General features: G+C 48.9%; 1 protein-coding gene across 1 annotated transcript in view; it reads left to right on the top strand.

The window, feature by feature from the left end:
• Positions 1–1,732: 1,732 nt before the first annotated feature.
• dlc (deltaC) overlaps positions 1,733–21,480 on the top strand; it is a 21,390-nt gene continuing 1,642 nt past the window's right edge. The window contains exons 1-7 of the mRNA XM_041179096.1: positions 1,733–2,145; positions 2,439–2,690; positions 3,072–3,129; positions 4,515–4,772; positions 5,760–5,820; positions 7,081–7,381; positions 21,445–21,480. The exon at positions 21,445–21,480 is cut by the window's right edge and continues 181 nt beyond it. Of these exons, the coding sequence (XP_041035030.1) occupies positions 2,074–2,145; positions 2,439–2,690; positions 3,072–3,129; positions 4,515–4,772; positions 5,760–5,820; positions 7,081–7,381; positions 21,445–21,480 (1,038 nt within the window). The 5' untranslated portion in view covers positions 1,733–2,073. The remainder of the gene's footprint in view (positions 2,146–2,438; positions 2,691–3,071; positions 3,130–4,514; positions 4,773–5,759; positions 5,821–7,080; positions 7,382–21,444) is intronic.

Raw genomic sequence — 21,480 nt, 5'->3', positions numbered from 1 at the left:
AATATGTACTATTATGTAATAATATAATATATATATTTATATATTATATATACATATATATTTTTTATATATAAACCCACCAGGGGCTATGTGCGTTTATTAGTTTTTAATGTATTGATTTCTGATTTCTTCAAAACAGAATATATATAAAAAATGCCACTTTTGACGATTGAATGAGTGGAGACTCGCTCAGCCGTTCGGGATGCTGTAAATGCTGCGAGATGGAACATTATAGTCTGAGCTTCTGGACTGATGCTGGAGGTTTAGAAAAGTGCTCTGTGCGGCTGTGGGTGTGTGGTGGTGGGGGGGGGGGGGGGGGGGGGGGGGTGGTGCCGGTGGTGGAGCGAAGTGAGAGAGAGAGAGGGGGCTTGAAGCAGATGGCTAGCATAATGTCTGAATCTTTAGCTTGTAGCTGCAGGGCTGATAAACCCTAATTCGCCTTTCAGCGCAGGTTCGGGCACAAGCAAAGAATCAGCAGAGCGGAATAACCGACAACTTGTGCCACTATGAAGAGGGGAGGGAGGGAGTGGGTTGGGAGGGGGGCGGGGTGGTGGTGGTGGGGGGAAGGGGTTGGGGAATCAATCGATTAGGATTGTCTAACACCGCTTCTCCTCCAAAAGCACAACAGCTTTTAAGCTAAACACAGGTGAGGGTGGGGGACGATAGCCCAGTGGACTGGTCTGGGGAATGTTTGAATCAACACAGATGCTGCTGGGCGAAGGGTCCAGTAGTAAAATGTTCCACTGCATCGATTGATGGACGTGCTGAGGGAGGGGAGGCTGCCGGAGGAAGAGTTTGTTTCTGGCTGGGCAGGTGCCTATATATTAACATACAGCTGAGTCGAGACAGTAGGAGTACAATTACCTTAACACCAACACCCCCCCCCCATTCCTTTCTATTTCCCCCCAAAAGACAAAGAGTAAAATACCCCCACTGTCCCACAATAACTACCCACTCCAAACATAAAAAAAGCCCAGGATGAATTTGGGCAGGAGTCAAGAACAATTAGGCTCTAATTTCTTTGTTTGAGGCTCCGGACCCCAACCCTCAGAACCTGCTCCCCCCTCAAAAAAAAAGGCAGCTTTGTAAAGACATGAGAGTCAAAGAAAAGTTATTTTAAAAAATATAAACAAGTGTTTTTTTTGGTGGACAGAACCGAGGTTTGTGTCTGTGTGTGTGTGTGTGTGTGTGTGGGGGGGGGGGGATTCCTTTTTAAAATTTAAAATATCTTGTCGCCCCCCCCCCCGCAATAAAACCTCTCAGTTCTGAATAACGAGAGACTCACGTCCGATTCACTGAACAAATACTTTTGGAAGATGAACGATTATTGTTTGAATTTTTGTAAAAGTCCGTCTTCCCCAACAACTCCCCCCCACTCAAAAAAATTGTAGCTGTAAAACTTTCTTGTGATTGGCAAAGTGATTTATTTGTGTGAATCCATGAACAAAATCCCTGTAACGTTTAAAAGTGGGAAAGCTAGGAAGAGACAAACTTTTAGTAAACATGAGGCGAGCGGGACCAAATCAATGGTCTGGAGTCAACAAGGCATGTGGGTTACTGGACTGAAGCAATTTACACCAAGCTCTTCATCAGTTTAAAAATAAAGGCTTTTGGATGTTGGGTTTCACTACTTCGCTGTTTCCTCTTGCTTTCGGTTCTCTTTTTCTCTCTCTCCTGAACCCATTTGGTCGCTCTGGAGGTGCCTGGGCTTTTTATTGAGCAGGATCACAGAATCCCCTGTCACAATGATTGACGGAATCTCACACCCGGCGGAACTATATAAGAGGGGGAAAGGCGGATTGGGCTCCAGTCATACACAGCAGCAGAGACAGACAGACAGGGAGAGAGAGGGAGACAGACAGACAGACAGAGAGGGAGAGAGAGAGAGAGAGGAGCTGCCGGGCACTGCAACAGGAGGGGAGTAACATCTACAGCGACCCCAGAAACAGGAGAGACGTCGCTCATTTTCTACCGCTCAGCTGAGGAGTTCGGAGTATTTCTAAATAAAATCAGTGTGTGTTGTACTAAAAATCTCAGTCGGCTTTGGATATTTTCCCTGGTTCCTGCCTGCCAATGTCGCAGTTTAGACTCAGAATGGTTCCAGTCCTCCTCTTTTACATTGTTTGCACCTTCCCTTTCCCCCAGGTAAGTTGACCTGTACATTGGCTGCTGAATCCTGTCTCTCCCACCCACCTACCCACCCCAAACCTCCTCTCTCTCCCACCCCAAACCTCCTCTCTCTCCCACCCCAAACCTCCTCTCTCTCCCACCCCAAACCTCCTCTCTCTCTCCCTCCCTCCCTCTGCTTTTCCCCCTTAGCGCCACTGTCCCTGTGTAATTTCATTGCTGATTTGTTTAGCGCGCCTAACACATCCCCTGGCCCCTTGTTCTATCTATTCATGTTTCTCTCTCTCTCTCTCTCTCTCCTTGTTTTCCAGACTTCGTGCACCGGTATCTTCGAGTTGAAGGTGCACTCGTTCAGTAGCAGGCAGCCGGGATTGAGCCGGGACTGTCAGAGGGGAATGCGCTGCGGCCGCTTTTTCCGGGTGTGCCTCAAGCATTACCAGGTGAACATCTCCTCGGAGCCTCCCTGTACTTACGGCGCCGGGAACACCCCGGTCCTCAGGGCCGGCAGCGACTTGATCCAGGACAGCGACCTCATCCGCATCCCCTTCCACTTCACCTGGCCGGTGAGTATCCGCAGCAAGTCCCATCGAAATGGAGCACTTTGCAAACTGAATTAGGACTGAAATGATTTTTAAAAAAAATTATATATATATATAAATATAAAGGTAAAAATAAAACGTAATCTTCATTCAATTTGGGAATTGGGCCGCGTGCAGACAGAAGGTTAATATCTGATAGAATTGCATTCAGGTTAAAATTAAAGTCCCTTTGAAAGCTTCCCCCCCAACACAAGCTGCTTCCATTCAGTTAAAACTTTGCAACTTAACATAGTGACTGTGTCTAGTGCACAGAGAGAGAGAGAGAGCAACAGTTTAGGATCATGTGTAAGATCTTTGGGCTGCCTGTGTTAAAATGATAACTTGCTTCTTTCTGTCTGTTTACAGGGCACTTTCTCCCTCATTCTCGAGGTGTGGAATGCAAAATCGGACGAGGCTAGTATCGGTAATCTCAGTTCGGAATCTTTGTACTAGAGGGCGCCGTCTGGTAGAAAACCAGCGGTGATATTTCTCAACTAGACTGTTGTGTTCTGTCTCTCTCTCTATCTCTCCCTCTGCCTCTGTCTCTCTGCCCCTGTCTCTCTCTCTCTCTGCCTCTGTCTCTCTCTGCCCCTGTCTCTCTCTCTCTCTCTGCCTCTCTCTCTCTCTCCCTCTGCCTCTGTCTCTCTCCCTCTGCCCCTGTCTCTCTCTGCCCCTGTCTCTCTCTCTCTCCCTCTGCCTCTGTCTCTCTGCCCCTGTCTCTCTCTTTCTCTGCCTCTGTCTCTCTCTGCCCCTGTCTCTCTCTCTCTCTCTGCCTCTCTCTCTCTCTCCCTCTGCCTCTGTCTCTCTCCCTCTGCCCCTGTCTCTCTCTGCCCCTGTCTCTCTCTCTCTCCCTCTGCCTCTGTCTCTCTGCCCCTGTCTCTCTCTCTCTCTGCCTCTGTCTCTCTCTGCCCCTGTCTCTCTCTCTCTCTCTGCCTCTCTCTCTCTCTCCCTCTGCCTCTGTCTCTCTCCCTCTGCCCCTGTCTCTCTCTCTCCCTCTGCCCCTGTCTCTCTCTGCCCCTCTCTCTCTCTCTCTGCCTCTCTCTCTCTCCCTCCCTCTGCCTCTTTCTCTCTCTCTCCCTCTGCCCCTGTCTCTCTCTCTCTCTCTGCCCCGTCTCTCTCCCTCTCCCTCTGCCCCTCTCTCTCTCTCCCTCTGCCCCTGTCTCTCTCTCTCTGCCTCTCTCTCTCTCCCTCCCTCTGCCTCTTTCTCTCTCTCTCCCTCTGCCCCTGTCTCTCTCTCTCCCTCTGCCCCGTCTCTCTCCCTCTCCCTCTGCCCCTCTCTCTCTCTCCCTCTGCTTTCTCTCTCTCTCTGCCTCTGCTTTCTCTCCCTCCCTCTGCTTTCTCTCTCTCCCTCCCTCTGCTTTCTCTCTCTCCCTCCCTCTGCCCCTGTCTCTCTCTCTCTCTCTGCCCCGTCTCTCTCCCTCTCCCTCTGCCCCTCTCTCTCTCTCCCTCTGCCCCTGTCTCTCTCTCTCTGCCTCTCTCTCTCCCTCTCACCCCCTCTCTCTTTTTCCCTCCCTCCCCCTCTCTCCCTCCCTCTACCTCTCTCTCTTACCCTCTGCCTCTGTCTCTGCATCTCACTCCCTCCCTCTGCCTCTCTCCTTCCCTCTGCCTCTCACCCCCCCCTCACCTTCTCTCTCACCCCTCCCTCTCTCTCTCTCTCCTCCCCCCCCACTCTCTTTCACCCTCACTCTCTCTCTCTCTCTCTCTCTGTCTCTCACACCGCCCCCCTGTCTGTCTCTCACCCCTATCCCCCCCCCCGGGCTTCCCGTGATCTCACACACCCTTCCCTACTCGCTCTGTTTCTCTTTGCAGATGACCCCGAGGATCTGATCAGCCGCTTGGCCACGGGCCGGCGCCTGGCCATTGGGGAAGACTGGTCCCAGGATGTACAGACCGGGGAGCAGAGTGAGCTGCGATACTCCTACCATGTGGTGTGTGAGGAGCATTACTACGGCGAGGGCTGCTCCGACTACTGCCGCCCCAGGAACGACACCTTCGGACACTACACCTGCGATGAGAGCGGCCGGAGGGTCTGCCTGGCCGGCTGGAGGGGGAACTACTGCTCCGAACGTAAGGCTGACCCCCCCACCCCGGAGAGATTTCTCTCGGTGACATGTCTGACTCACTCGGGGGTCATTGTCCCAGATGGAGAAGGGGTTAGGGTCTTAAAACCAACTCCCCTCCAAGTCTAGATACAAAAAAAAACTAAGCATCTTTTTGCAAATGCCATTTTGAGGATTATGTCTTTTATTAAATTTCAAAACGAAGATTGCACCTTATTAAATTTCGTTCTGAGGATTATATTTTGATTCTAGAGCCTTATAGCTTGTTCTGCAACTATTGCTCCCAAAGTGCTCCCCACGTTTTCTCTGTAAGGGGAGGGGTGGATTCTAGGGTTAAATTCAGGTTGTGAGTTGAAATTGAAGGGTTAGATTCAGGGGAGGGGCTAGGCAGACTGGAGTTTTGTGTGTGTGTATGTGTATGTGTGTGTGTGTGTGTGTGTATATAATGTTTAAAAGGGGATTGAATCCATATGAATAGAAGCATGTGGTCGGTCTGGTTAACTTATTCGAGTGTGTTCATACAAACCCAGCCTCCTCTCCTTGGTGGAAAGCACAAAGCCACTCAGCAGCTGGGGAATAAAATTTGAATAAATTTTACCCACGTTTTAAAGAGCCTCATTGTACAGGCAAGAGGGACGCAAGTGCAGGAACACGTTGGCATAGAAATTTAACTCGTCCACCCCAGTCGTTAGCACCGGGATCTTTGACTCTGCTGCCTCCCCCTGTTTGGAGCCTTCGTTATTCTCGGCTACTTAAGTGTCCACAAAGAATGGGTTTAATCGGGACACGCGTCCCAAGTCTTTCACTTGCAGGCAGCCAGACAGTCACCATGTGTTGTTATTGTCCAGGAGCTCTGCCTGGGCGGAGTCAGCTGCCTCCAACAAAATGCCAAAGAACCTAATAAGTTATGCATGTGTGTGTGTGTGTGTGTGTATACATATGTGTGTGTGTCTTAAAAAAGTTATCTTCTTTTCTTCCCCTCCTTGCTTCACAGCCATTTGCTTGCTGGAGTGTAACGATAATTATGGATACTGTGAAAGACCAGGAGAATGCAAGTGAGTCAAGATTCAATTGTTCACTTTTTTTTGGTTTTAGAAAAAGTGAACCAGTCTTGGGCACCGCAGGCATGGTCAGCATTTATTGCTTATGCCCAGTTGCCCAGAGTTGGATACAACTGAATGGCTTCCTGGCTTAATTCAAAAGGGCCGTTAAGCATCAAAGCACATTGCTGTGGGACTGGAGTCACATACGGCTCAACCCTGGGCCAGGACGACAGGCTTCCCTCCCCAAAGGAGATCAGTTTGCTTTTTTTTTAAAGCAATCTTGACAGCTCTTCAGTACGTTTTACTGATATCAGCTTTCTAAATTTCCAAATGCAGATTCTCCAAGTAATCCATTCTTTGGATTATTTATTCTTCTTTATTCTTTCCATGGGATGTGGGCATCGCTGTCAAGGCCAACATTTATTGCCCATCCCCAATTGCCCTTGTACTGAGTGGTTGGCTCGGCCATTTCAGAGGGCATTTAAGAGTCAACCACGTTGCTGTGGGTCTGGAGTCACATGTAGACCAGACCGGGTAAGGACAGCAGATTTCCTTCCCTAACGGGCATTAGTGAACCAGATGGGTTTTTACGACAATTGGCCATCTGGAACACACAGCCTGAGGGGGTGGTAGAGGCAGGAACCCCTACAACATTTAAAAAAGTATTTAGATGAGCACTTGAAGTGCCATAGCATACAGGGCTACGGGCCAAGTGCTGGGAAATGGGATTAGAATAGATCGGGGCTTGATGGCCGGCACAGACACGATGGGCCGAAGGGCTTGTTTCTGTGCTGTAAAACTCTATGACCATCGTTTCATAGTCACCATTACTGAGACTAGCTTTCAAATAGAGATTTATTTAAGACTAGTTATTCATTAATTATGGAATTTGAACCCATGCTAACAGAGCATTCACCTGAGCTATAGGATTACCAGTCCAAAGACATTGCCTCTACACCACCATCTCCCCTAAATCCCAGTTAGAAATCCAGTAACATAAGCATTAAACCACCCTAACTCTTTGGGAGACTTGATGTAGCTGCTAAAGATATACAAGTTTTGATTCCGTCCATTATGCTTCAGACTGTTTGTTGTAGCTACTATGTATTTTTGATATTTTTTCATTTCATTCCTCATTTATGGTATTCCCATGTTACCCAATCTTCCATTAGAAGCTGCTTTGATTGGTGATAATTCTAAAATCATGTCCCTTTTTTGCCTCCTTCCTTCCCCCCCACCCCCACCACCCTCCCCTCCCTCTCCACCCCTTAGATGCCGCATTGGTTGGCAGGGTCGTTTCTGTGATCAGTGCATTCGTTACCCGGGCTGTCTTCATGGCATGTGCCAGCAGCCTTGGCAGTGCAATTGCCACGAGGGCTGGGGTGGCCTCTTCTGCAACCAGGATCTCAACTACTGCACCAACCACAAGCCATGCAAGAATGGAGCTACCTGCACCAACACTGGCCAAGGCAGCTACACCTGTACCTGTAAACCAGGCTTCGGTGGGACCAACTGTGAGATTGAAGTCAATGAGTGTGAGAGCAATCCTTGCAAAAATGGAGGGAGCTGCACGGTAGGTCTCCACGAAAGTGGGTCGCTGCCTGCGCTGGTTCGATGTTCACTTCTGCCATAACCATTTTCCTTGTTTCATTTATTTATTTGTTTTCCATCTGTTCCGTTTACGTTCCCTAATATTCTGCGATCTTGTCTGAGAATCACTGTCCATGTTGCTGTTTGTGGGAGCTTGCTGTGCGCAAATTAGCGGCCTCATTTCCTGTGTAACAACAGTGGCCGGGCTCCCAAAAGCGCTTCATTGGCTGCACATTCTGAGGTTGTGAAAAGTTCCAAAGAAATGCAAGTGTTTCTTCTTCTCTGCTCCTGTGACCATGTCTGGCAGAACTTGAATACAGAAATGTAAGCTCTGCTATCTCAGCCCGCAATGGTTTAGTGTCTGGCTCCTTTTCCTCCCGCACTGGACTCTCATGAATTGCAGTTTGTAACTGACCTCAGTGTAGGTCTGGGTCTGGCTTCCCGCTGTGCGTAACACCCTCACGTCGGCTCTCTTGAAGGCAGGTTGAGGTTTTTGATAGTAAAGGCCGGTGAAGGTCCCAGCTTCAGTCCCTGGTTCAGGTTGTTGAGGATCGGGGGAGGGGGATGTTAACAGGATCCCAGCTGGCTGGTGAAGCCAAAACCAAGACACACAACTTTCCGTTGTTGAGAGAGTTTGTTGACTTGTTCAGTCCCACAGCTCTCCTCCCAAACCCCCAGTGTCCTGGCTCTTTCCTTATTTATATGCTCTTTAAACAATTAACTAATTAACAAAGTGATAGCCCTTTTAAAGGGGCGCGGTAACAAAAATAAAACTTACCCTAATTAACTCAAAATGTCGCCTGCGGGGCTGATGATGCACTCCAGCCCCTGTGGTACCCACTGGTCACGGAGAGTCTCGGGCGTACTGGCGGGCACCACGTGCTCCCTCACCAGGGACACGGAATAGGGGGTCCACCGTGTCCCGCTTATCCCTTTTTGATACGTGATCAAAATGCTTAATTAAACAATGCCCTTTGCCTGAGTATCCGAGCAATAGAATTAATGCACCATTAACAGGGGTGATACCATTGGCCCCACACCCCCGGGTGAGGAGGAGGAACTTTGGCCATGGTTATCAGCCCTCAGTCACCGGCTTCTGAAAGTATGTGTGTGGATGTCAGCTTGGGGTGCCCATGTGGTCAAAGGTCACACATCGTCGACTCGGCCCACACACCAGAGTTTGATCGCACTGGTGCTCTCTAAAGGTGCTGAGGGGAAAGGTTACACCAGATGTGGCTTTGCCGTGATCACCCCTGTCTGAAGTCAGGCAAGTCGGCACAGACCAGGACTCCAACCTCGGGCCTCCCTGCTCTGCACTATAGACCATTTAAGGTAAACAGGAAACTCAAATCCTTTCCTGTTCTCAAGAGGCCATTCTATTCACTGATTTGGCATTTTCTTTTGTTGGAATTGTAGGAATTTGTAAATACACTCAAGATGACTAAATGTAAAAAAAAACCTTTGCACTTTCTGTGCCAATCAGGATTCTTGGCAACTCCCAAAGGGATTATGAATTCAATTGTCCCAGATAAAAAACCAAAGAGATGCAAGAAGTAGTGGAACCAAAAAGTGAGTTAAACCTTTACCCTGGGCAATTTGTGTTAGTTTGACAAAGGCATGACCATCTTCTCCAATGGGATTTAAACTTTGGGAGGATCAATGACCTTGAGACAAACTCTGTATTTTCACCATTGGTTTCATCCCTGTTCCGGTCTCTATCTCTGGTTGAAGCCCCCTGCTCTAAAAGCATCGACTCCTTGCTTTATTGTTTTATTGGACCCCTAGTTGAGCTCCCAATCCCATGCCCTCTCCATCAAAGCTGTCTCCCCATAAAATTCAGCTCGTCCCAAAATCCTGCTGCCCCTCATCACTTTGGACCTTAAAAAAAGGGAAAGAACTGGACACCTTCTAAATGGCGAAAGGCTAGAAGCAGTGGAGGCCCAGACAGACTTGGCGGGGGTGGGGTCCGGGTGCACAGACTAATCAAGTACCATGAACAGTTACAGAAAATAATCAAAAAGATTAGTGGAATTATAGAACATTAAAATACAAGGGGGTAGAATTCATGGCTCAGTTATAGAAAACTCTGGAATACCGTGAGCAGTTCTGCGCAACACGTCTTGGGAAAGATAAATGGACCTTGGAGAGTATCACTGCAAGGACACCTGGACCCGAAGGGTTAAATTACCAGATTCCTTAGCACCTTCCAAACCCACGACCGCTACCACCTAGAAGGACAAGGGCAGCAGATCCATGGGAAACACCACCACCTGCAAGTTCCTGCACTCACTACCCTGACTTGGAAATATATCGGCCGTTCCTTCACTGTCGCTGGCTCAAAATCCTGGAACCCCCTCCCTAACAGCACTGTGGGTGTATCTACACCACATGGACTGCAGCGGTTCAAGAAAGCAGCTCACCACCGCCTTCTCAAGGGCAATTAGGGATGGGCAATAAATGCTGGTCCAGCCAGAGACACCCACATCCCATAAATGAATGCAAGAAAAAACTTGGGTTGTATTCCCTGGAATGTAGAAGGTTAAGGAGTGATTTGATCAAAGTTTTCAAGATATTACGGGAACAGAGAGTAGATAGAGAGAAATGATTGCCATTGATTGGGGAGTCTAGGACTGAAATTGGAAAACACTTCTATAAAGGATGGCAGACATTTGGAAATCTCTCCCTGAATTGGTAATTGACGATCGATTAACTGTTAATTTTAAATCTGAGATTGATAGATTTTTGTTGACCATAAGGGGATTAAGGGATATGTTGCAAGGATGGGGATGGAGTCAGGTGAGAGATCAGCTATGATCTCATTGATTGGCAGAACAGACTCGAGTGGTTGAGTGGCTTACTCCTGTTCCACCAAGACCCACTCATCGCCCCTGTGCTCACTGACCTGTATTGGCTCCTGGTTCAACATTGTAACCAATTGGACACTCTCATCCATATGTTCAAATCCATTCATGACCTCTCCCCTCCTTATCTTTGAAGCCTCCTCCAGCCCTATAACTGCTCCAGGAAATCTACATCCCCCCTGACTCTGGCCTCTTGTGCATCCCTCACTTTCTGTGCCTCTCTATTCATGGTTGTGCCCTCATCCACTTATAAGCATTAGTATTTCTTCCCTAAACCCCTCTTTCCTCCTTTAAATTGTCCCTTGAGACTAACCAACCTATTGGTCACTCCTCCTGATGTCTCCTTGTTTGGCTTGGCGTCAGTTTCTACCTGATTATGCTACTTGGGAAGTTCCCTACATTAAGGACACTAAAGAATTGCGAGTTGTCATTATTGGTGGAGGGTTGCGTATTGTTAACCAGCCATCGGTAACAGTAGAATCATAGGATAAACTACTGAGGAATCTTGTATAGCATTTTAAATCATGTTTGAAAAATAATACTTGAGTCTTTCACATGAAGAGTTTTGAGTTACATTTTAATTATTTAGCTACTTTTTTTTATCCATCATCAGGATGAGGGGGTTACTGGCTAGGCCAGCATTTATTGCCCATCCCTAATTACCCTTGAGAAGGTGATGGTAGAGCTACCTTCTTAAATACAACTGAGTGTCTTTCTAGGCCATTTCGGAGAGCATGGAGTCACATATAGGCCAGATAGAGTAAGATTGGAGGATTACATTCTTTCAAGAACACTAATGAACTTGATGGGCTTATTTTGTCACTCCAGTAGGTGTATGGTCACCATTATTGAGACTAGATTTTTGTTTAATTCACTGAATTTAAACTCCTGAGATGTGGTGGTGGGATTTGAACTGGCGTCTCACAAGGTCCTGGCCTCTTGAGTTACCAGTTCAGAAACATCGTGGCTATGCTACCACGCCCCATACTGTAGGCTGCTGTTTGTTAGGAATGGCCACTAATTCGTCCACATACAATTTAAGGTACTGCACAAAACAACACCAGTGAAGGACAGAATTGAATACATTGTCATGAGAAATTAACTTTGCTTTGATCCATTGTCACAGTCTGTGCTATCTGCTTCACTTATTGTCTGTCCTTGCCTCTCCTCCTCTCCTGAAGGTGCAGACTCCTGTTGGGGTCCTCTGGAGCAAAACAATATTAACAACAGGAATGGGCCCCTCAGTCTATTGAGGTTACTTTGCCTTTTCTATTAGACCCTATCTCCTCTGAACCTCAACTCCACTTTCCCTCCTTAGCTCTGTATCGCCTGATATCGTTATGCAACAAAAACCTATCGATCTCAGTCTCGAAAGCCCCATTTGGCCCTTGGGCCTTTGGATGGTTACTTATATTATTCATCCCTCTGTTAATCTGATGAAAGTGATTTCTAACTTTGATCCTGAATGGCGGAGTTCTAGTTTTAAGATTACCTGCTCCTCGCTTCTGATTATCCCACGAGAGGAACTCATTTCTTCGGCGGGCTCTGCGTCACTCTTTGTGTGTGTGAGCTTTGTCCTGTGGTCGTCCAACTTGCAACAGGGGTCACCATGTAGTGATCAGGAAAGGGACTCTCCCTGGACCTGGTGATGTTGGCAGTGAGCTAGCAACTTCCAATCTGATACTGAATTCATGCGGCTAGGGTGTAAACTGTTGAGTTGTTGCAAGAACCAGGTTAGTTCACTGTTGACTTTCATGGAGGGGAATCGGCTATCCCCACCTTGCCAGGCCTATACTTGGCTCCAGACTCTCTGGTGTCACCCCCACCTCCCTAAGTAAGCTACCTAATTGCTGCATTAACTGAGGGATGAATAATATAAGTAACCATCCCAGTGTCGTCCAGTGTCTGAGAGCAAAGAGCAGGGCTTAAACCTGAGGCATTTCATCTTATTACTAAATTTGCCTCATATTCTGTTCCATCATGAAGACTGCTAACTCCGACCACTCCTTTCACCCTAGCTCTGCCCAGCTTCTGCTCAAACCCTTATCCATCCCTTTCCATCTCCTGACTCCAGTACTCTCTTAGCCTCCCTCCCATCGTCCACGCTCTTACCTTTCCACTTTTTCAAAACTATGCTCCCTGACCTGTTCTCCTGCTCATCCAACTCCCCTGTTCTTGCCTGGTGCCCCAATACCCTAAATTTAACACCATCATCTTTCTTTTCAAGTCCCGCCAAGGCCTCCACTCCTTTCTATGTAACCTCTCCCAGTGCCACAACCCCCTCCCAGTGCTCCTTGCCCTGATCATTTGTATAGCCCCTCACCCTGTGTGCCCGCACTGGCAGCCATGCCCCTGGCTGCCCAAACCCCACTTTCTGGAATTGCCCTCCCTTCCTCCACTCCAACCTTCTCCTTTAAGACCCTCCTTAAAACACACTTGCTTGACCAAGCGTTTGGTCACTGCTCCTACTCCCCTGTGCTACCAAATGGCATCTTGGGACAATTTGTGTGGGCTAGTCGGCTATCTAAGTGCCAGTTGTTGTTGTAATTGTATTAAAGTGGCTCCGCTTTGAGGGATGGCTGCAACTGGGGGCTCTTTCACGTTCAGGTCAAGATCTGGTCATCGTTTCAGGCCACTTCCTAATGGCAGGGTAAGGTGATGACCTGCAGCCGATCTACAGTCTGTTCCATACCTGGGGAAGTGGGGATTGAAGGTGCTGAGTGAACATTCATTAATTAGTAACTTCGGATTCTTTTCCATTAGAATTGAAAATCTTAGCTGGCTTCATTCCCATCACTGCCCCTTTCTCTCACACCCCAAGGGGTTAATTTTAGCTTGTTAGTGACAGTATAAAAAGGGCAACATCAGATTGAGCTGCTGTTGCATACCCTGCTGGAGTTAGTTTTTCACTGCAATGAACAGCAAGGAAAACTGGGCAATATCACCGACTTTACAGTAACTCACCTCCTGCCTCCCCAAAGCCTGTCCACCATCTACAAGGCACAAGTCAGGAGTGTGATGGAATACTCCCCACTTGCCTGGGTGAGTGCAGCTCCAACAACACTCAAGAAGTTTGACACCATCCAGGACAAAGCAGTCCGTTTGATTGGTACCATCTGCAAACATTCACTCCGTCCACCACCGACGCACAGTTACAGCAGAGTGTGTACTATATACAAGATGCACTGCAGCAACTCACCAAGGCTCCTTTGACAGCACCTTCCAAACCCATGACCGCTACTATCTAGAAGGACAAGGGCAGCAGACAGATGGGAACACCACCCACCTGGAAGTTCCCCTCCAAGTCACTCACCATCCTGACTTGGAAATATATCGGCTGTTCCTTCACTGTCACTGGGTCAAAATCCTGGAACTCCCTCCCTAACAGCACTGTGGGTGTACTTACACCACATGGACTGCAGCAGTTCAAGAAGGCAGCTCACCCACCACCTTCTCAAGGGGCAATTAGGGATGGGCAATCAATGCTGGGCCCAGCCAGGGGACACCCACACCCCGTAAATGAATTAAAAAAAAATCCCAACTGACCACAGCTGGACCATCAAAGGGGCTTCTGAAATTGGCTTCGATGTTCCTAGGCTAGTGAAAGAAAACAAGACAGAGGTGATAAGTCTGAACGTTATTCTATCCGTTTCCGGACTCCGCACAGCTGCATGTGCAGGCCTACGCAATGGGCCACAGGACAAGTAACCGCGAACCATCTCATTCAATCCCATTCCCTTTAGAGAAGGTACTAGCTACTCCTTAGATCATCAAGCTTCAGATTGGGAACTCATTGGAAGATCAAACTAGTGCCTACACATGAGCAAGCCTGGAACCTCGAGGGTGTGTTAATCAAACTCAGATAGTCCATAGTAGCATTTTTATTTACTTCCGTTCATGGGATGTGGCATCACTGGCTGGGCCCAGCATTTATTGTCCATCCCTAATTGCCCCTTGAGAAGGTGGTGGGTGAGCTGCCTTCTTGAACCGCTGCAGTCCATGTGCTGTAGGCACACCCACAGGGCTGTTAGGGAGGGAGTTCCAGGATTTGGCCCACAACAGTGAAGGAACGATGATATATTTCCAAGTCAGGATGGTGAGTGGCTTGGAGGGGAACTTGCAGGTATTCCATGTATCTGTTGCCCTTGTCCTTCTAGGTGGTAGATGTCGTGGGTTTGGAAGGTGCTGTCTAAGGATCCTTGGTAAATTTCTGCAGTGCATCTTGTAGATGGTACACACTGCTGCTACTGTGTGTTGGTGGTGGAGGGAGTGACTGTTTATAGATGGGGTGCCAATCAAGTGGGCTGCTTTGTCCTGGATGGTGTTGAGCCTCTTGAGTGTTGTTGGAACTGCACTCATTCAGGCAATTCCATCACACTGTTGACTTCTGAACAGGCTTTGGGGAGTCAGGAGGTGAGTTACTCACTGCAGGATTCCCAGCCTCTGACCTGCTATTGTAGCCACAGTACTTATCTGGCTGGCTCAGTTAAGTTTCTGGTCAATGGTAACCCCCAGGATGTTGATGGTGGCGAATTTTGATCATGGAAACACCATTGAATGTCGCGGTGAGGTGGTTAAGATTGTATCTTGTTGGAGATGGTCATTGTCTGGCACTTGTGTGGCAAGAATGTTACTTGCTACTTGTCAGCCCGAGCCTGGATATTGCCCAGGTGTTGCTACATATGGGGCAAAATCTTTAGCTCGGTAGGTGGGCGCACGCCCAACCCCCTCGAGCGTGAAATGAGACGTGTTGAAGCCGGGCGAGCGTCCCAATGTCAACGCGCAGTCACGTGATAGTTCGGTCGGTGGGTATGCGCTAGAGTCGGCAGCTCACCCACTGACAGTTAAAAGACCTGTTAAGGCCATTAAAGAATCAATTAAGTTAAATTTTTCGCAGCACGTCCAGCCTCACGAAAAGGCCCAAGTGGCCTTTGGCTTTTTTAGGAAACCTCATCCACGGGGGGGATGAGGTTTCCGACAGCAAATAAAATAAAATAAAAGTTTGAAAATTTAATTACTAACGTGTAACAGAGTCACGTGAGGGGACATGTTTTATAACGTTTTTCATTTCTTTATTTTTTTTTAAAAAAACCTCTTCATCTCCCTGAGGCCGCTCTGTGTGTGTTTGTGTGTGTGTGTGTGTGCGCTCGCCCACCCGCACAGGCGACTCTGTGTGTGTGCGCTTGCCCACCTGCACAGGCAGCTCTCTGTGTGTGCACTCACCCACCCGCACAGGCAGCTCTGTGTGTGCGCTCGCCCATCCGCACAGGCCACTCTGTGTGTGTGTGCTCGCCCACCCGCACAGGCAGCTCTCTGTGTGTGCACTCGCCCACCCGCACAGGTAGCTCTCTGTGTGTGCACTTGCCCACCCGCACAGGCAGCTCTGTGTGTGCACTCGCCCACCCGCACAGGCCACTCTGTGTGTGTGCGCTCGCCCATCCGCACAGGTTGCTCTGTGTGTGTACGCTCGCCCACCCGCACAGGCAGCACTGTGTGTGTGCGCTCGCCCATCCGCGCAGGCAGCTCTCTGTGTGTGCGCTCGCCCATCCGCACAGGTTGCTCTGTGTGTGTGTGCTCGCCCATCCGCACAGGCGGCTGTGTGTGTGTACGCTCGCCCACCCGCACAGGCTGCTCTCTGTGTGTGCGCGCTCGCCCACCCGCACAGGCTGCTCTCTGTGTGTGCGCGCTTGCCCACCCGCACAGGCAGCTCTGTGTGTGTACGCTCGCCCACCCGCACAGGCTGCTCTCTGTGTGTGCGCGCTCGCCCACCCGCACAGGCTGCTCTCTGTGTGTGCGCGCTTGCCCACCCGCACAGGCAGCTCTGTGTTTGTGCGCTCGCCCACCTGCACAGGCAGCTCTGTGTGTGCGCGCTCGCCCACCCGCACAGGCAGCTCTGTGTGTGCGCGCTCGCCCACCCGCACAGGCAGCTCTGTGTGTGTGCGCTCGCCCACCCGCACAGGCTGCTCTCTGTGTGTGCGCTCGCCCACCCGCACAGGCAGCTCTCTGTGTGTGCGCGCTCGCCCACCCACACAGGCTGCTCTCTGTGTGTGCGCTCGCCCACCCGCACAGGCTGCTCTCTGTGTGTGCGCTCGCCCACCCGCACAGGCAGCGCTGAGAATTGCTGCTTGTGTTTCACACCGGGCGGGCCTTAATTGCTAAGCTCGTGCTGCTTGATAGCACTGTTGGTTACACCTTTCGTCACTTTTCTGATGGTCAAGAGGAGGCTGATGGGGTGGTAAACGGCCGGGTTGGATTTTCCCTGTGTTTTGTGAACAGGAAATACCCGGGCAATTTTCCACCTTGCCGGCTGGATGCCGATGCTCTAGCTGTACCGGGACATTTTGGTTAGGGGCGTGGCTAGTTCTGGAGCGCATCTGCTGGACTGCATGCAGCTCCATGTGTTTCTTGATGTTGTGTGGAACGAATCCAATTGGCTGAAGACTGGCTCCCGTGATGATGGGGGGACCTCAGGAGGAGGTTGAGATGGATCATCCACTTGGCATTTCTGGCTGAAGATGTTTGCGTATGCTTCAGCTTGTCTCTTGCCGGTGAGGCTCTGCCACCCTTGAATGTGGCAGGACTGCTTAGTGCTGACCTGATCCTTTGTGGGTCCACTCAGCTCTGTCTATCGCTTGCTGCTTCTGCTGTTTGGCATGCACGTAGTCCAGTGTTGTAGCTTCACCAGGTTGACACCTCATTTGTAGGTAAGCCTGGGTGCTGCTCCTGGCATGCTCTTCCTTGCTCCTTATTGAACCAGGGTTGATCCTCCGGCTTGATGGTAATGGTAGAGTTGGGGGATATGCCGAGCCATGAGGTTATAGTTTGTGGTTGAGCACAGCTACAGCTGCTGATGGCCCACAGTGCCTCATGGGTGCCCAGTTTTGAGATGCTAGCTCTGTTCTCAATCTCTCGCTGTTAGCTCACAACACAGTGTAGGGGGTCCTCAGAGTGTAGGTGGGGCTTTGTCTCCATAAGGACTGTGTGGTGGTGACTCCTGCCGATACAGTCACGGACGGATGTATCCACAACAGGTGGATTAGTGAGGGTGAATGGGTTTATCCCTCGTGTTGGCATTCTCACCAGACTGCTGCAAACCCAGTCTGCCAGCGCCATCAGTAACTATGCCACCGAGCCACTTTTGCTGATGGACATTGAAGCCTCCACCCAGAGTATTTTCTGTCCATGCTACCCTCAGTGCTTCCTCCCAGTGGTGTTTAACATGGAGGAGCACTGGTTCATTTGGGGGCACGAGGTCAGGGTAATCGGCAGGAGGTTTCCACACCGATGTTTGATCTGATGTCATGACTCTGGAGTCAGTGTTGAGGACACCTGGGGCCACTCCCCCCAATTGGATAGCACCATGTTGTCACCTCTGGTGAGACAGGACATACCCAGGGATGGTGATGGTGGTGTCTGGGACGTTATCTGTAAGGTATGATTCTGTGAGGATGATTATGTCAGGCTGTTGCTGGACTAGTCAGTGAGCCAGCTCTCCCAATATACCGTATATGGTATTATGTTATAGTAGATCTTTATGAACGATCTTGTCTTGGCCGTGCACAATTTCAGAATTTATTAATGACACAAAACTTGGAGATATTGTGAACTGTGAAGAGGTTGGTGACAAACTTCAAGGTGACATAAACAGACCGAACTGGCAGAAGTTTTGACACGTGGCAGAGAAAATTTAAACAGAGAAATGTGAAGTGATACATTTTGTTGGGAAGAATGAGGAGAGGCCCATATAAAATAACGGATACAATTCTAGAGGGGGTGCAGGAACAGAGGAACCCAGGAGTAGTTGTGTACAAATCATTGAAGGTGGCAGGGCAAGTTGAGAAAGTGATTAATAAGCCATAGAGGATCCTGGCATCTATAGCTAGAGGAGTTGAGTGCAAAAGTGATGAGGTTATGAAGAAATTTTAGGAAGAATATGAAGGCATTAGAGAGTGTGCAGAAATAATTTCCAAGACCAATTCCAGTGATGAGGGACTTCAGTTATGTGGAAAGATTTGAGAAGCTGGAGTTATTCTCCTTGGAGAAGAGAAGGTTGAGAGGAGATTTGATAGAGGTGCTCAAAACCATGAGGGGTCTGGACCTCTCCATGTAGTAGGTGCCTCCAGGGAGGTGCATCTTGTAGTAGATAGGGAGAAACTGTTCCCATTGGTGGAAACTGTTCCCATTGGTGGAGGAGGGGTACAGATTTAAGGTGAATGGTGAAAGAGCCAACAGTGGCATGAGGAAATTTTCATTATGTAGTGTGTGGTTAGGGTCTGGATTACATCTGCCTGAGAATGTGGTGGAGGCAGATTCAATCATGGCTTACAAATGGGGAATTGGATTATTCTCGTAGTAGAAAAACGTGCAGGATTGCCATGAAAAAGCAGGCGAGTGGAACTAGCTGAGCCTCTCCTGCAGAGAGTAAGCACAGACCCGACAGACTGAAAGGCCCCCTTGTAAACTGGAGCCGTTCTCTGATTCTGTTCCAGATGAGTGAGGAGGCTGGGCCAGATGTGCTGTTGTCACATCTGGATCCGACGCTTTGGCCAATGGCTGGTTCACACAGCTTCAGTCTTAAATTTTTTTTTGTAGCGGTTTGATGCAAGTGGCCCTCCTGCTTGGCCATTTTGGAGGGCACACATAGGCCAGATTGGGTAAGGATGACAGATTTCCTCCCATTGTGGAGCCAGATGAGTTTTCACCACACCAGGTTAGTTTTAGTTCATTAGTTGGCACTAGCCACGGACTGAGCTTACATTCCCCTGGCGAGGTGTGAGCTCTCGTGTTTCCTGACCGTTCATCCAGGCCTCTGAATTATTAAGCCAGTAGCTCAACCGCAATGCTGGCAGTCCCTGCCCTACTCCATTTGCCACCATGCCACCAATATGGTCTTGCCCATTTATGGACTTGAGTGAATTAAGTTGTGAGCGGTCCCATCCCATATTTCCCCCAAGTGACCATCCTTTATGTGTCAGTCAGACCCTTCTAGCATCAACTGGCTGTGCAACCATATAGTGCAACAGAGCCAAGCCTGAATAGTCCTCACTTGATGTGCAAACTTGGGGGCATTTTCCTGCTGTGGTCTTTGAATCAAATAAGGGCAGGAATCCTGGTCAATTATGCTTTTTGCACTTGTCTCCCCCACAATTTTAGGGGTGTTGAGGCCAATTATAGAGGCAAACCCGAATTTTTGACCTGGAAAACTAAAGTGGTAGGAGGCCAATCGGCCTGTCGAGTCTATGCCGGCACTCCACAGAGCAATCCGGTCAATCTGCCCGATCCCCTAAGTTTATTTCCTTCAAGTGCCCATCCATTTTCCTTCCAGAATCATTGATTGTTTCCGCTTCCTCCACCTTTGTGGGCAGCGAGTTCCAGGTCACCACCACTCGCTGCATCAAGAGGTCCTACCTTAGACTCCTCCACCTGCATCTCTTGCCCAAGCCCTTAAAATCTGTGCCCCCCTGGTCCTGTACCTTGACAATAGGAAGAGTTTTTGCTTGAGTATCTTATCTGAGCCTGTCATAATTGTGTGCACCTCCTAATTGTGTACACTTCCACTCAATCTACTCTACTCCAAGGAGAGCAACCCCAGTTTTCCCAACGTAGTCATGTGATTAAATCCCCCACACCCCCCCCCCCACACCACCACCACCCTGCCCATCCATGGAACCATTCTAGAAACCTCCTCTGTTCCCTCTCAAGGACCATCATGTCCTTCCTAATGTGCGGACGCAATACTCTAGTTAGGGCCTATTTAGAGCTTGGGGCTCAGCGTAACTTCAACTCCTTCAACTAATCTCAGAATAGCTTTTGTTTTTGAAATGAGGCGTTTTTGTTCACACAGCTGGTTTTAACTAGGTTTTTCTTGAAGTTTGGATTCCTGAGCAAAAGAGAGAAGTTGGTTAGCTTGACACAAAGCTCATACACGAAACACCAATTAATTCAGCCCAGATGGAGGATTGAACATCCTGTTCTGCATGGCCCAGCAAAACAGTTAATGCGTTTAGCAGTTCAGCAACCTGACCTTATTATTTTGTCTCTAATTCATTTCAAAATCTTGTGAATTATGAAATAAAACACATTCTCCCCTGTGTGAACCTGCACAACTGATGAAACCTAACCTTGAAAACCCCAGTGACCGGTGCGCTATTTCAAAGTGGGGCCTACTGAATGGTTCATGTGATGTCGCTTTCTGACCCGCAGCTCTCTCATTAACCAACGTCTCTTTAGACCTGCTGACTTTCTTTACTTGGCTGCCAAGATGTGACGAACGTTGCTGCTGGGAATCGGATATTTGCCTACCGTAGGCATCCAGTGTTGACAGAAATCATTCCAAGGAAAAGCATGGGTTAAGCAACGCAGGTCAAGTAAAGCAAGATCCCGGGTCGGGTACAGGATGGGTTAATGATCCCGGGTCGGGTACAGGATGGGTTAATGATCCCAGTTTGGTTATACTATGAGCTAAGGGTTTGTGATCAGTTAAGGATCACAGGAATTAAAGGTCCCAGGTAATGTACAGCATGTGGCTGGTGTATGTTTAGGGTCCTTGTTCACTGCCTTGACATTGGGAAATATTGCCTTTGTTTCCTATTTGGATTGAAATTGAGGAGCTATAGCTGCTGAGCATGTGTGTCAGACCCAGCTTCGAATCTCAGTGTGAGCTTTCCCTCTGTGTGTCTGAGCATCCACCTGCTATGTTGGAGACCCAGTGATTTCCCACTCTCTTTTGCCTCCCATGAGTGTAAGTGATAATTCCTTCCTGTAAGGTTCCCCTATTTCTCTCTCCGTGTTGTATAGACAGTAACTCTTCCCTTGCACTGTCAGCACAAATCTATGATTGTACTTGGGCCTGCCAAGTCTGAATGGTTCTACATCTTCCCACAAAGAGCATTCACCAGCGAGCCATTTGATGGAGCCTTGAGAGTGAGAACGGGTGCCAGATTCTAGGCAGTTCTGTATTGTGCCACACTATGCCCGCCAGTTGCCAACCCACCCCACCCCACTCGATTGCTGTTTCTATAAAGGCCAATTTACATTGTTGTGTTAAACATTAATAGATGGACGTCCTGCCTCTTTGCCTCCTCAAGCTCCACAAACTGCATTGAAGTAGCCTGCCCAATTACACCGCATTTGGAAAGGAAGGGGTTAATGATGCTCTCTTTCTCTGTTTATGGCAATCTTGTAGGACCTGGAGAACAACTACACATGCACCTGTCCCCAA

Source organism: Carcharodon carcharias, chromosome 34, assembly GCF_017639515.1.
Source record: "Carcharodon carcharias isolate sCarCar2 chromosome 34, sCarCar2.pri, whole genome shotgun sequence".
In the NCBI taxonomy this organism is placed as follows: Eukaryota; Metazoa; Chordata; class Chondrichthyes; order Lamniformes; family Lamnidae; genus Carcharodon; species Carcharodon carcharias.
This window is presented reverse-complemented; position numbering and strand designations above follow the sequence as displayed.